The sequence below is a fragment of the Rhododendron vialii genome, chromosome 3a (genome assembly GCF_030253575.1).
Source record: "Rhododendron vialii isolate Sample 1 chromosome 3a, ASM3025357v1".
Classification (NCBI taxonomy): Eukaryota; Viridiplantae; Streptophyta; class Magnoliopsida; order Ericales; family Ericaceae; genus Rhododendron; species Rhododendron vialii.
The window spans coordinates 22,440,742-22,456,021 of NC_080559.1; the positions used below are offsets into that span (position 1 = coordinate 22,440,742).

General features: G+C 36.0%; 1 protein-coding gene and 1 non-coding gene across 3 annotated transcripts; one reads left to right on the plus strand and one right to left on the minus strand.

Moving 5' to 3' along the window:
• Window positions 1-1,264: 1,264 nt before the first annotated feature.
• On the plus strand, window positions 1,265-1,336 carry TRNAP-AGG (transfer RNA proline (anticodon AGG)). The gene has a single exon. It is a non-coding gene; the product is annotated as a tRNA-Pro (tRNA).
• Window positions 1,337-2,155: 819 nt separating this feature from the next.
• Window positions 2,156-6,492, minus strand: LOC131320475 (rop guanine nucleotide exchange factor 7-like). 2 transcript variants are annotated; one of them, XM_058351194.1, is made up of 7 exons: window positions 6,093-6,492; window positions 5,624-5,740; window positions 5,263-5,417; window positions 4,008-4,082; window positions 3,633-3,926; window positions 3,032-3,388; window positions 2,156-2,941 (listed from the first exon to the last, which is right to left on the minus strand). In XM_058351194.1, the coding sequence occupies exons 1-7, from the start codon at window positions 6,370-6,372 to the stop codon at window positions 2,420-2,422; spliced, it is 1,800 nt and encodes a 599-aa protein (XP_058207177.1). In that variant the 5' UTR covers window positions 6,373-6,492; the 3' UTR covers window positions 2,156-2,419. The 2 variants fall into 2 exon arrangements, with proteins under 2 accessions (XP_058207177.1, XP_058207178.1); XM_058351195.1 differs by lacking the exon at window positions 4,008-4,082 and having other exon boundaries at window positions 6,093-6,486.
• Window positions 6,493-15,280: the final 8,788 nt, after the last annotated feature.

The following is a 15,280-nucleotide window of genomic DNA, read 5'->3' on the forward strand; positions in this document are numbered from 1 at the left end:
TTAATTGTAAAAAGAAAGTAAAGTTAACGTTAAAAATAAGCGACATCAATATATATATATATATATATATATATATATATATATATTTATATTTATTTATTTATTTATTTATTTATTTATTTATACATATTAATTCTTGTTTATTTCTCTTTTTTTTCTCTATTTGGCTTTGATTTCATTTAGATTCGTGGACAATGTCAACCCAAACAAATGACACTTGTTTATGGTCAATTTTAGTTAGATTTAATTAAGGTCATGCATGACCTTACTTTCCACTTATCCACCTGCTTGCAGAACTCCAAATTAACATTGGGGTGGGTAGTAATTTATTTGTCCCTCAATGCAAATTGTTACTGTACCTTATTTTTGAACATCTTCTTCTTTTTTTTCTTTTCTTTTTTTTCTATTCATAAACCTTAATCACTATGTATACCTATTAACCGACCTACTTGATTTTTGTTTCACAGCATACGCTTAAAAATTAAAGTTTTAGTTTTTCTTTTTGTAAGCAGCTGAATGCCTCTTCAACCTCTAATTTTTTCGATGTGTGGACTAGGCTGACTAAGTGACTAGCATATTAAGGGAGACTCAAACTTTTAATCAAATTCGGTACGTAAGAATATTTGTGTCCTCTCAAATTTATGACAATACCGTTAATGAAGCTTTTACTCAAATTTGTACTTCAATTTGAGCTTGTCCATTGGAGTATTTCTTCTTCTTCTTTTTAATTCAATCAATTCATTCAAGCCCGAACGCGAAACTTACATCGCAAAACTCAATAGTGCACCAAACTACCCTAATCCGAGACCTATGACACCCTGCAAAAGCAAATCAACACTAGGTGCCGATATGAGAATCCCGTCCAGGACAAGACAAAGAGATCTCAAATGAAATCCCAAGTGAAGTTTTTACTCAAATTTGAGTAAAAGTTTGAATAAGGATTGAAGATTGTATTACCTATAATATTCACAAATTCTGATTTTGTCATTGATTATAAAAATAATGTTACAAGGTACAAATTATAATTGTAATGAGACATTCAAACTTGTCTTTATCTAATATAAATAATAATAACAAAATAATACGACATAGTATCAATTTAAGTTTATTATCGGCTGAAGTTTGCTTAAAAGCTGAAAATGACGTGCTACCCTGATGATAAATATATATGTTGTTTGAACCATCGAACCTATACTAGTAGATACAACACCCAATACAACGGGTTTTTATATATATAATAAATTCAGAAAAAGCCAACCAAATTGGGCATTTGGTCTAGTGGTATGATTCTCGCTTAGGGTGCGAGAGGTCCCGAGTTCAATTCTCGGAATGCCCCTCATTATGTTTTTCCCACTGCTTTATTTTGTTACTATATTTCATCATGTTTTTCCCACTGCTTTATTTAGTTTGTTACTATATTTCAAACGGTCTTGCTTTTGTCGCTAGGCTGACAATAAGTACACTAGAAGACAAGAAAAACACATATTTCTGTGTACTTTTTACACCATTTAATACACATTCACACATTTATTATTGTGATTTTAGAATTTTCCTATTTCAAAACAGGATGGGCAAATGTGCAATTGATGGCATTTTTTTTTGGAGGAAGAGTAAGAAATGCACTAATAATAAGGAGATAGTACAAGGAACCAAAAACATAGGGCCTGAACAAAAACCAAACAATCAAGGAAATGCATACGGCCTACTCCCAAATGACATTGATGGCAATGGCATTTGGGAAAGCAAGCACTCTAACACTGACAATCACAGGTTATCAAACATTCGCTGCATTTTTGCCCATTTCCTTGTCAGATTCCATGGGCGCTTGTTTGATGTCTCTGATTTGGACTTCCGCCATTCTGAGGCGACTCAATGTCGGATTACCTAACCTCACTTACGTTGGCCTTGGGTCCGTTTGTCTTGGCAATAAGGTGTTGGGAGCTATGTGCTCATTTAGGGCTTAAACATTAGTTTGCTTCATTGTGCTTACTGCTTATTTGTAGTTTCCAGATTGGCGAGTTTTCTTTATCTCTATATTTGGATGGAATCTGTAGATGCTGTATGACTTTTATATGAAGTTGAGCTTTGGATAAAAAAGAAAAAGGAAAAAAAAAAACCACTCTGGATTGGCACAATTTCTACTTTACAGAAGCAATTGAACAATCAAGTGTCAACATTCTGGATTGGCACAATTTCAACTTTACAGAAGCAATTGAACAATCAAGTGTCTATTACTACTATTTAGCCCCTGAAGTACAACTACATATCCAAAGTACATTTTCTACTCCCATTTGAACAACATACACACAGCTAACAAGAAACCGGAAAATCACGCATCCTAAGTAAAATTCTCATTTTCCCTAATCAGTATAACCATACAATCAGTAATCAGCAAGAAGCTTTTACGACGAACTTTTTTCTAGCTGGACATGTTTCTGTTCTCTTTTCCCTTGTGAGCTGATGGCTCCTTTTGATGCTCTGAACCTTCCACACCAGTTTGAGATGGACGTGCTTCATCGTGTTTGTTTGGAACTAAAACCAACCCTTCTGTTTGATTCGCAAAGTTCTTGACTTTCGCTTCACCCCCAAAATAATTTGTCAGAGCTCTTTTCACCCCAAAGCCATGACGAGGAGGCTTGTTGCTGTTGCCACTAGGAAATGGTGTTCGCTCTCCCCTTGTTCCAGGTCCAATCGATGGTGCAGGCGAAGGTTTTGGTGAGGAAAAAGCTGTTGCATACGGGGTGCCTGAGACAGGCGCTGAATGTGGGACTGTAACTCTCTTGTGAGCAATCACACTAACCGTAGGAGCCGAAGAGAGCTTATTATCAGAGTGTCTCGATATGTCGTCCACGTATAGCAGATCATCAATACGCGCAACAATATTATACGCCAGGCTTTCCAAAACTCTCGAGTAGCTCTCCAGGATCGATTTTCCTACATCCTGGAAAAGTAAAGAAATTTACTGAAACAAATGGTATAGAAGAAAAACAAAGAAAGACTTTATTGAAAATCAACAGAGGGGAGTGCGGACCTTGTTGCACTGTATCTTGCTGGTGTCCAAGGAGGTCTGGGTTAGACCAGGGAAACGCTGTTTCAAGCAAAGAAGAAGGCTTTCAGCTCTTTCTGCAAGCAATGCCCTCTTATCTCCAACAACCATTAGATCCTTGACCATCTCCCAAGAAGATTTTGCAGCAGACCGGTTTGGATTAGCCGTGGGTTTTGTTTGAATTCGTTTATGCCATACGTGAATTGATGCCTCCACACGGTTTGCAATCTCCAAAGCAACATGTTCAGAGGACAGGTCAAGGCAATCAAGCAAGCAGTCTGATGAGAATTGGTCTGAGGTGATGTACCGGTAAATAACATCTCCTAAACAAGCTCTCCCATTCTGAGATAATAATCAGGAGGGAAACGAAAAGCCAATGTTAGATTTCAATTGCCTAGTGGTACATTGAATAGTAAACATAAACAAGTTTAAGATCCAAACAATGACAAGTGCTGGCTTCAAAAAACACTCAAAATTGACCGGGAAAAAAATGTATTGTTCTTTATTGCTCTCTTAGCATATGAAAGAAAATTAGGGATTCTTTGGCAAAATTTTTTGATTCTAGTGTTAGGTTGGAATTACAAACCTTTGGAAGAGCTTCCAAGTATGATTCAGGAACTTCCATTTCCGCTAAAGCTATGTTGTTGATGGACATGGCAGCTTTTAGTATTTGATTTGCACATTCGCGCTTGTGATTCAACTGCTTTTTTGTATCTTCAAGGAGACCGCCAGGAGGGACCCGAGGCACAGGCAGCCACCATTTCTCTTCCTGCCGCTGAGTAGACTTGCGGAAAGAGGCTGAACCATCGGTGGTTTCTGGGGCTATAACCCCTTGATCAACATACCAAAACTCCGTATTGCTAAAGCTGTCTAATATCTCCTGTTAAAGGTAAACCATAGCTATTAGCTTCGAAAAGGCTTTTTGGACCAAAATATTTAAGAAATCAAGGTTGAATCTTACAAGGAGCATATTATCTAGTTTACGGAGAGCTGGGAGGTTGATGAAAATGTCTGAACGCGGTCTGCAAGTCATTATCTGAGCAAAGAATGGAAAACTAGTCACGAAAAACATGTAACAACTATGTTTGCAAGTCATAACCTGAGCAACGAATGCAAAACCAATCACAAAAAACATGTAACAATTATGTTATCACCCAAAAACCCTCTCCTAGTCCTGGTTTCCCAATTGGGTTCAACACATTTGTGGTTCACTGATCATCCTAGAGATTTTGTAACTAAATGTCAAATTTTTGCGTGATATTCTCATTAAACGCGGCCTTAATAACATTGGCACGGTATTGAGATATAGTGAAGGCTAAGAGCAAGTTTACTAGTTGTTAGGTAAAAATGCTAGTAAACAGTGCACTTTTTTATTTTACTTACTCATATCTCTTTCAACACTATATCAATACTCTCTACTTTATCTATCATTTATTAAAATACTATTACTTTTTGGAGAGAGAGAGAGAGAGAGGGGAGAGAAACAAATTGTTTAAGAATGGCACATGAACAGTATATAGGTATTAGAGCAAGTTTACCAGATGATGCAAATGACCATTTCAGCTATTTTACCGAAGGAGAACAGAAAAAACAAGTTCTAGTAGAGGAGGTAAAAAGGGAGGTAAAATAGTTTTGAAGAATTGGTTAGGTATTAATACCGAACAACTATTCATTCGGAATCCCATTTGTTTGATTATTTAATTATGTCCCTCTCCCTCTCCCTTTCCCCCTCTCTCTCATAGTATAATAATAGGATAAAGGAAAAGATTGAAAAAATGTGTATTTTAATATAGAGTAGGTTAAATAGATAATATTGACGTAGTGTTGAAAGAAATGTAGGTAGGTAAAATAAAAATTGTGCACTGTTCACAAGTTTTTTTTAGCTAATTACTGATAAACTTGCTCTTAATAGCTACCCATTTCTTCAAATCTATTTTACCTTCTCCTTTAGCTCATATGATGCTGGTGACTTTTTGTGTTTTTGTTAGATAAAATAGCTAAAATTGCTCTGACTTTGGATATAACATTCCTATAAACTTGTCAACTGAAAACTGATCTGAAGTGAATTTAGAAGAGTGACCCATATCTGATCGGGTTTAGTCCTGCTTAACCACAGGACTTATGTCAAACAGGAATACAAATTGTACACATGAGTAACTATCTCGTAAAAAAAACAGGCTCACTGCTAATTGCGTATACTCTAATAATTCAATTACCTCAAGCTTACTTCCGTCTGGAAATGTTTGCCAAGCAGGTATTAACTCAACGATGTGATCGCTAACACAAAGAAGCCATTCCATCTCTCTTTGCCACATAGATTTCTTTTCCAAAGGCAACGGCTCCAATCTCCAGAGTTGACCAAAAACAGTAGCTACAATTAAGTTGAAATCTAGGATTAACCATGTGCAGAGGACCAAAACATAAGCAGTTGCAACAAGGAAAACCAGTCTCACCTTCTGTACAGGGCAACTCCACCAGAACCCATCACACACACACACACACAATAGGAGAGATAGAGAGAGAGAGAGAGAGAGAGAGAGAGAGAGAGAGAGGGAGGGAGGGAGGGAGAGGGAGTACCACAGAGATTGGTAATGGCATTGGAGATGGCCAACGCTGTGCAAACCCCTTTACCACTCCCAGACATGTCTTCACCAAGCAACAACTTTGCAAACCTCTCCTTCATCATGTCAATTTCTGTTCATCTCAAATAAGCAATCCAATTACAAAACAAGAAAATTTTGGAACTTCCCAACTACACATCCCAACAACATGAATCGTTTCTTGAATCGCAGAAGGATTACATGGCGCGCGCCATATGTGTTTGATCTTGATTGCCTGACGAAAGCGAAATAAGAAAATCTCTGTACCTAGCGAAACCTAAAGAAATACATTAACCTTTAACCTAACACAGACTAGTTTGTTGAATTGAATTCTTCTTCCCAGATAACGACAAAACAAACATTAAACCTATACACCTTGATTTCCCTTTCAACTTTTCCTTCCTGTTTTACTACCCAAACAGAGTTTCAAAACCAAAACCACTAACCTGAAATTTTCGGACCCAGTTTCTTCAACTTGGAATCATCCTTATGGGATTTGATTTCCCCTAGAGATACATCTGAAATCGAGCTTTTCACCACACGGGCCTTCCTTATAGGCCAACCCAATGGACCCAGAGAAGCGTCAGAGCTGGATCTGCTGCTAGAACTTGTGCTGCTGTCTCTGCACTCAGCCGCTGAATCGGTTAGGGAGTCACTTCCGCTACCGTTTGCAGCACAAGATTCATACCCATCTTTTCTCTCGCTCTTCTCAGCTGAACTTTCCATACTAGACGTTGCCCTTAACACATGATTTTCGAAAGAAGAAAGGTGGATTTGATTTCAAGTTAAAGTTGGTACTGCTCAACGTCTCTCTCTCTCTCTCTCTCTCTCTCTCTCTCTCTCTCTCTCTCTGTTGTTCTAAAGTTGATTCAAATTCTCCAGAAAGGGGGGTCCATTTTTTGAAATTGGGCAATCTAGCCGTAAAGGGGGACGGATATGTCAATACTACTCAAGTTACAGTTTTGCCCCCGCAGTCCCCCTCAACTAGCAATAGATGCAAATTTTTGTGGTAATAGATTTCTTGAAGAGAAAAAGTTATTTTCGGATGAGGCGGAATTTCTGCCTCCCATTGTGGGTTCCACCGGGCATTATTGCGATAATTTGAACTATTTATCTTGTAGAACCGGTAGAGTAGTGTATTCGCTCAAAAAAAAAAAGGTTTGATGATATCGATAGGTAAATCAAAAAATTAAATATTGATTTATAAAATAGACGGTCATGAGCATTTAAACATAAAAATGATTGACATAATCTAGGCCGTCCATTTTATAAACTAAAATTTAATTTGGATATACTTATAGAAGTTCGATAAAGTTAATTATTTGCGTGAATACACTACTCTGCGGGGCCCCTACAAGATGAATGATTCAGATTACCGGAGTAAACACATGGTAGGACCCACAAATGGCGGTGGCGGAAACCATTCACCTCATTCTAACAGAACTTATTTTCTTTGGAGAAATGACGTTCAAAAAAAAGATTTTTAGAAATAATTTTAGCACTTCTTTTTCTTTCAAATACATTCATTGTATGACTTTACTAATGCAAAAATCACATAATTAGACATCATAAATTTCTTTCAAGCATGAAATTGAGATGATAAAAGGAGGGTGTTAAAATTGATTGTCTAAAAATGCTTGTTTGTGGACAAGGTTAGGGTAAACAATCTAAAAATTTGTGTACGTTATGTGCCTTTGTATTTTGAGCCAAAAATTAGTAAATCACCACTAAATCTTGTTTAATTGCACCAAAAAAAAAAATTGTTTATTGGACCACAAGAATAGATAAATAACACCTTAAAAGTTTGTAAATAACACCACAAAAATTCATAAAATAAACCACAAAACTTGTAAAGGGTGTACCATACAACCAAAAATAAAATAGCCAAAAAATTCATGATAAAGGCGGTGTGTACTGAATATTTTTCTCTTAGTTTAGTTATGCTCCAATGTTTGGGGTTTATAAACTTCGCATTTTCAGCTAAAGAAAAATACGGAGTAATTGTAATTGCAAGATTGAACAATTGTTAGAGGGCAAATGGAACCGGGAGTTAGGTGGACTATTATTTAGGATTTGTTGCGCTAAGATTCTTATTTTTTAAATATTTATTTTTTATTTTACGAGACAGATCATTCTTTCACAACACATCACCTTTAATTCAAAAAATAAATAATTTATTTTTCTTAGTAGAAGGGGCCTTAATAAAGGCACTAGGGAGTGGGTTTACATTTCCAAATTACATCACACTTCTTTAATATTTGCTACTCTTTGGTTAAGTGTCATTACGTGCTTCAATAGTTTGCATACTCTTGGTTTAGTATTTGAAGTTGGTGCTTTTCCTTTTTTTTAGAACATGAAGTTGGTGTTTTTAACCGATGTCCTAGCTAGTTTACATTCACTTTGACTAATTTTGAAGCCCTAAAGTTAAAGCTCAGGCAAATCTTTAGTGGCCCCAAGGTGTGAAATATTTGTCTTTCGTGGGATTTGAACCCGCAACTTCTTGGCGGCCTCAATCACGAGTTGTTTACCATGCTAGCTACATGCATAACATAGTACTAAGGGCTCGATTGGATGCGGTATGACTTTTGAGGGTATAATTTATGGAGCGGATAAGTGTAACGCCCCAATTTTTCAAATAATTTTCGGAGGCATTAAATATTAATATAAGGAAAAGTTTGTTTTATTAATGACTAAAACAGATAATTCGATATAAGAAATTGTTTATTACAACCGAATGTGGAAATACTAAATTTGACTGTGGTACTAAATTAAACAAAACTCAGAGCTGCTCCTAAGCTTGAAACGGATCCCAAGTATACACTGGCTCAGTCTCCATCTCCGGATTCATCTCTAGATAGTACTGTCCTCCTTCAGGGTCCTAAGTCTCCACCTGATTTTCTGCAAAATCTGACACGGATGCCAGACAATCCGTGCCTAAGTGAAAGAGTTCACCCCGCAGTATAATCCAACCCAATCACCCCCCTTATATTACCAGTAAAGCTAAAGGTACAGTAGGCTGTGCACAGCAGAAGTGCACAGACCGCTTTTGCGCCCGTCTCAGGCTCCGCAAAGATGATCGGAGCCGCTCATTTTGTTCAAAATACTTCGTTTAGGGTCCCTGTAAAAAATCACCCCAATCCAATATCGGGAAGAGTGTTTATGAATCATCCAACTTTGCTTCAAAATTTAGCCTGTGCACAGCCTGCTGTTCCTGTAGCAGCATTCTTATATTACAGCTAGCAGGTAACAATATATTATCAATCCAAAAAAAAAAAGTAAAGTAGAAGTAGCTCACATAAACCTATTCATTACTAACCAATAGCCTAAGGGAAAGCTAGTCATGCCCGGACCATAACTAGGGTTCACCTGCCTTAATCACCACATCAAAATCACCATCGGACTCCCACCAGTTCTATCATCACAAAACATCACTGGACCACCCACCAGGTTTTATCATCGCAAAATCTCACTAGACCACCTGCCAGGTTTTATCATCACAAAACATCTCTGGACTATCCGCCAAGTTTTATCATTACAAAATGTCACTTGACCAACCGCCAGGTTTTATCATCACAAAACATCTTTGGTCTATCTGCCAGGTTTTATCATCACAAAACATCTCTGGCATATCTTCCAAGTTTTATCATCGCAAAACATCACTGGACCTTTATCATCACAAAACATCTCTGGACTACCCGCCAAGTTTTATTATCACAAAACATCACTGGACTACCTACCAGGTTTTAATCATCACTGGACAACCCGCTAGTTTCAAATCACATTACTTGACTACCCACCAGTTTCAAATCACTTTACACAATCCACTTGCAGGCATCTTCTAACATCTCTTTCTCCCAAATAACCATTGTCTAATAACGTCTAGGTGAAATCCTACTCGTGAACCGCCCCATGTCTCTCTAGAATCCAATCTACCACAATAAATCAAGAGTCGGAGAAATAACAATTAATCAAAGTGATAATTGAAATAAATAATGAGCAGGACAATCACATAACTTTTTATGAATGGGCTGTAGCCCTTAATCTCGTATGACCAAGAAGTTAATAATAATGCAAGAAACTTTTATCTAATGAAAGTTTTTATATAAAAAAAATAAGTCTAGGCTTGTATTAATTTTATTTAGGAAATTATATTGATTAATAATCATAATAATTACAAAGAATGGATAATAATAGTAAAATATGTAGCATGACCTTTAAAGGAGTCCTACGGTCCTATGCATCATGTTTGGGTATCAAAAATCAGGTCCGGATGGTCGAGGGGTTTATTTTAAATAAAGTTATTAACAAAAGTTGTCAAAAGTAGAATAAATGGATAATAAAATATTTAATAAATAAAATATGTTGAGGTTAACAACATTTCATCTTCGGAATGTAAAGAGTCTAAAAAAATTACTCGAGCATTAATAACATGATTTATAAGGTCGTAAAGATTTTTCGTATGTAAACTTTTGAATGAAAACAAGTAAATAATTAATAAATACATAATAAAAAAATATGATATTAACAAGGTATGATCTTTGAGGTGTGAGAAGTCTAAGAAAAATAGTTCGGGTATCAAAAATATTATTCGGAAGGTCGCAAAATCATTTCGAATCATTTTTAACAAAAAAAAAAATATTGAAGTTTGCGGTGGGAGTTACAGCCGCAAGGTTTGACCAGTCAAACATTGCGTTGCGACAAAAAAGACTGGACCTTGCGGTCCGAAGGTTGCGGCCGCAAGGTTCGGTGCAGAATCGATTTTTTTGTTGTTTCACGATGGTTTTGATGCATGGGTCCATTTGAGGCATAGGGTTAAGCTTAAAAACACTTAAATATACTTAGAGAATGGTTGGATAGGATTATAATACCTTGATTTGATCAAGTTTGTTCAAGAATCGAAACTTTGTTTTTGGGGAAGATGACTTCGGGTTCTTTGATAGGGGGACCTTGGGATCGAATTGAGGCTTGATTGGGGATTATTTGGGTTGTAGGAAGTGATTGGAATGGTTGAATTAGATTTCGGTTGGGTCTAGGTACAAAACCCACTTTTCTCACTCTAACTTTCTCTCTCTAAAACTCCATGGATTGGAACTTCAATTGGCCACGGTTTTCTCTTGATTCTTACTCAGTGGGGTGTGGAGGGGGTAGCGGTGTGCTCGTGGGTTAATGGTGAGGGGTCAATATAGGTGAATTTAGGAGAGGTTGGATAAAAACGAATTTAAGGGCAAATTTTCGTAGTCATCCCTTTAGTTTCACGGTTGTCTCACTTTCGTCCCTCTAGTTTCAAAGTGCTCCAATTTCGTCCCTGTAGTTTGTTTTACGTTCCAAATTGGTAAAATTGTTAACACCGTTAACGAAACTAACGGAAAAAAAAATAAGTGTTCCAATTTTCAATCCGTTTGAACCTGTGCAAATATCTTATTTTTCTGATCATTTTATCTTAAATGGTCATAATGGATTTTTGGCTCTAAGGCTTTTCAATGAGCACCCTAAGAGAGCCCTGAAACTAAATAAGGAGTCTTCGGGTGCTTGTTGAAAGGCCTTAAAGCCAAAAATTCATTACGATCATTTAGGATAAAATGATCAAAAAAATAAGATCTTCGCACCGGTTCAAACGGATTGAAAATTGGAACACTTATTTTTTTTCCGTTAGTTTCGTTAACGGTGTTAACGATTTTACCAATTTGAAACGTAAAACAAATTACAGGGACGAAATTAAAGCACTTTGAAACTAGAGGGACGAAAGTGAGACAACCGTAAAACTACAGGGATGACTACGAAAATTTGCCCCGAATTTAATGGAGGTTTCTTTGAATTTTGAATGGATGAATTTGGGCTTGGTTTTAAGGTCAGGGAAGAAGTATGAAGTGGATAGGAGGGAATTGAATTCGGATTTTCTTAGGTATGAAGGAATTTTATTTTTTTGGTTTGTGTGAGGGGATGAATATAGTTTTTCTTGGAGGGGAAGGAAGAGGGAGAGAGAGTGAGCTTTGGGAGAGGGAGAGAGAGTGAGCTATGGGAGAGAGAGATGCATGCATGCCGTGTGCATGCATGTATATATGTACGTATATATTATATATGAAAAATAATTAGAAACTAATATGAATTCTTTTAATAAAATTAATGTTGTTATTATTAGCAAAAAAAAAAACAATAGGGTCGAAAATCCGGGTCGTTACAATAAGATATTATGAAGTATTATTTATAGATGGTGGGTCCACATTGATGTGATTTTTATGGAGAGTGGATAAAAAAAATTTGTTTAGGTGAGGTATTAAATAGGGAAATAAATTAAATAGTACTCCCTCCGTCCCTAAATAAGTGTCCGGCGCGCAAAACTAGGCTTTACAAAACAGGCATATTTTTTATTAAAAAAATTAATTTTTTTCCACAATCTAATAGAACTCATTGCTATCTATTGATTTGTGAAAAAAAATTAATTTTTTTAACGAAACAAATGCATTTTTTTGAACGCCTAGTTTTGCGCGCCGAACACTTATTTAGGGACGGATGGAGTACTTTAATTTGGTTGAGGGATAAAATATAGAGATAAGATAATTTTGTAGTTGAAATGTTGGGAGATTGGAGATGAGAAGGGCCTCATCCACCCTTACTAATTAATAACTTGTCGAAACCCATCCATTCCCAATAGTGATTTGGAATGATTCAGTCCAAATGTCAGTTGTCAAACCAAGTTAAAAGTGTCACATCAACTCCTCATCTTCATTCCCGCTCATTACTTCATCCCCTCCTTCATCCACTATCCAATCCAATCGGGGCCTAAGGTTCTCAAAAAAGATAATAGCATCAGCAATCAAATATAGAAGGTTCCAAATAAGTAATTTCAGTTAGGCTCGTGCTTTTGTTTTTTTAGAAAAGCTCACGCTTCTTTGCAGCTTTTGAATTGCATTTCAAAATAATAATAATAATGATTGGTGCCCCGTTATGGTGATTTGAGTTATTTTACTTTTAAGATCATCTCACATTATTGAGTACTACTATTTACACCGACGGTTTCCGTAGAAAAACCGTACCGACGGCTATCTTTTCCGCACATTATTTATATGGATTGCAAGTATATAATTTTGAAATTAAATCGTTCGTTATTTAAGACAACTTTAATATATATATACACACACGATCATAAAGCTACTACAATTTGATCAATTTTAAGTTATTAATTAAATACTCCATAATATATATGTAAGCAGTTACTGCAAACTGCATGCAAGCTTGTTTATTCAAGTTAATTAAACTTGGAAGTTGAGCTTCCCTTTTGAAATTTCCTCACCCCTCTTTTACCTTTATTTGCGTACTTTCATTTTGGGATACCAAATTCCAACTAGAAAATGAAATAATTTAGGGGTCGATGAGCGCATGACAAAAAAGAACTTATTTGGCCTCTTTCTGCTAAGTTTCTTATTTTTTAAGTACTTATTTTTCAAGTTTTACAAAGCAGATTATTCTCTCATAACATATCACATTTAATTCAAAAAAATAAGTATTTATTTCTCTTAGCGGAACTAGGAAACCTTGAACTTTCTGGCGATTTATGTAGTCTTTAACTTCAATGTGTTGAAATTAGACAAGATGTCCGCAACCTAGGTCAGATACCCGATTTAAAAAAAAAATAGAAAGAAAAATGAAAAAGGCCCAACAACGGTTGAGAACTCATTCAAAATTCAAGTTCAGTAGAAAAAAAAAAACACAAACAGATATACTAAGGGTACCGATGGTTTTGTACCAATAGTGTACAAATCCGCTTAGTGGGGCCCACTTAAGGGTTGGTTAGCTAATTTTACAATAATTTTTCGAGTAGCTCAATAAAAAATTAGTTTGATCGGATACTTTAAGTGATTCATCCAATGTCTATTTTTTATTGAAAACTTAGGATCCTAAATTCATAATGAAATAATTGGATGAAGCAATTAGAGATATTCAATCAAGCTAGTTTTTTGTATGTCTACTTGAAAAATTATTTTAAAAAGAATGAACGGTTTGGATAATTTGTGTGGAATCCAAAATGGGCCTCACAAGGCGGTTTGTACACTATATCGATACAAGAGCTGCTAGAGGTACCGATGGTGGGCGTAGGGAAATCATACCGACGGATGATAGGGTGTTTAAATCAAGCACCCTACACACGTCGGATGCCGTTAATTTCCGCGTTAGACCCTTTATTTTTTTATAAAAAAAAAATTTGAACGGCTCAAATAGACCGTTCGATGGCTGAAAACGACCCAACACGGCCGTCGGTACAATTCCCTACGCCCACCATCAGTACGTATAGCTTTTCTGATATCGATACCCATGGTCAAACTCGATCAAAAAACAAAAACTCTTATCCGGTCCTGAATAAAGCTACCCTTGACTTTGGAACGCAAATGATGGTTCCTTTTTCAAAGTTGGTTTGCTTTCTCTTCTTCTACCCGGCCATCACTCTTCCGGGGGCGGATCTAGTAAAGGAACAGGTGACCTAATTGAAGTTGTCGTAATATAGTAATTTTTTTTACAAAAAAAATATAAGTAACATATATAAAATTTTCCGAAGCATAGCAAATGTTGTACTCTTGTACTAGTTGTAAGTGCTTGTGCCTCGAGGTAAGTGGCGCAGGTTCAAATCCTTCTAGTGAAGTTCGAGGGTTTCTTTTTCTTTTTTTTTAAATGTGCTTAAATGCTTTAAACACAAAAAATTCTTTAAAACTTCCAATTATAAGAGTTGAATCGTGGCGCAGGTTCAAATCCTTCTAGTGTTGTCCGAGGACTTCTTCTTCTTTTTTTTTAAATGTGCTTAAATGCTTTAAACACAAAAAATTCTTCAAAACTTCCAATTATAAGAGTTGAATTGTGGCGCAGGTTCAAATCCTTCTAGCGTCGTCCGAGGGCTTCTTCTTCTTTTTTTTAAATGTGCTTAAATGCTTTAAACACAAAAAATTATTCAAAACTTCCAATTATAAGAATTGAATCGTGGCGCAGGTTCAAATCCTTCTAGTGTCGCCCGAGGGCTTCTTTTTTTCTTTTTTTTAAATGTGCTTAAATGCTTTAAACACAAAAAATTCTTCAAAACTTCCAATTATAAGAGTTGAATCGTGGCGCAGGTTCAAATCCTTCTAGTGTCGTCCGAGGGCTTCTCTTCTTTTTTTTTAAATGTGCTTAAATGCTTTAAACACAAAAAATTCTTCAAAACTTTCAATTATAAGAGTTGAATCCTGCTCAACAAGGATTTATGTAGTAATAGTACCACAAAGCCACAAATACCTATGCACCTATTACACAACTAAATATAAGATATAATAAAATATAAATACAAAAACACAAATAATCCATTAATTTTTTCTTAAAGTTATTCATTACTTCATTTAAGTATTTTTACTCAAAACATGCTTGAAAGGCGACCCATCTGTATGAGATTTCTGGATCCGCCACTGCACTCTTCTACTCAAATCGGGAATGTGAAGGAAGTCTACTCACGCTTCCCCGCATTTATCATCAAACTTATAATCGATTTGTCATATCTATATAATAAAATAGCTCATTATTTGAATCCTATGTACATAAATCTGACGGCTCAAACTTATCTCTCATAAATCCTACGGTTGAGAAGAGTTCTAGGGCTGGAAAATCCTATTTTCAA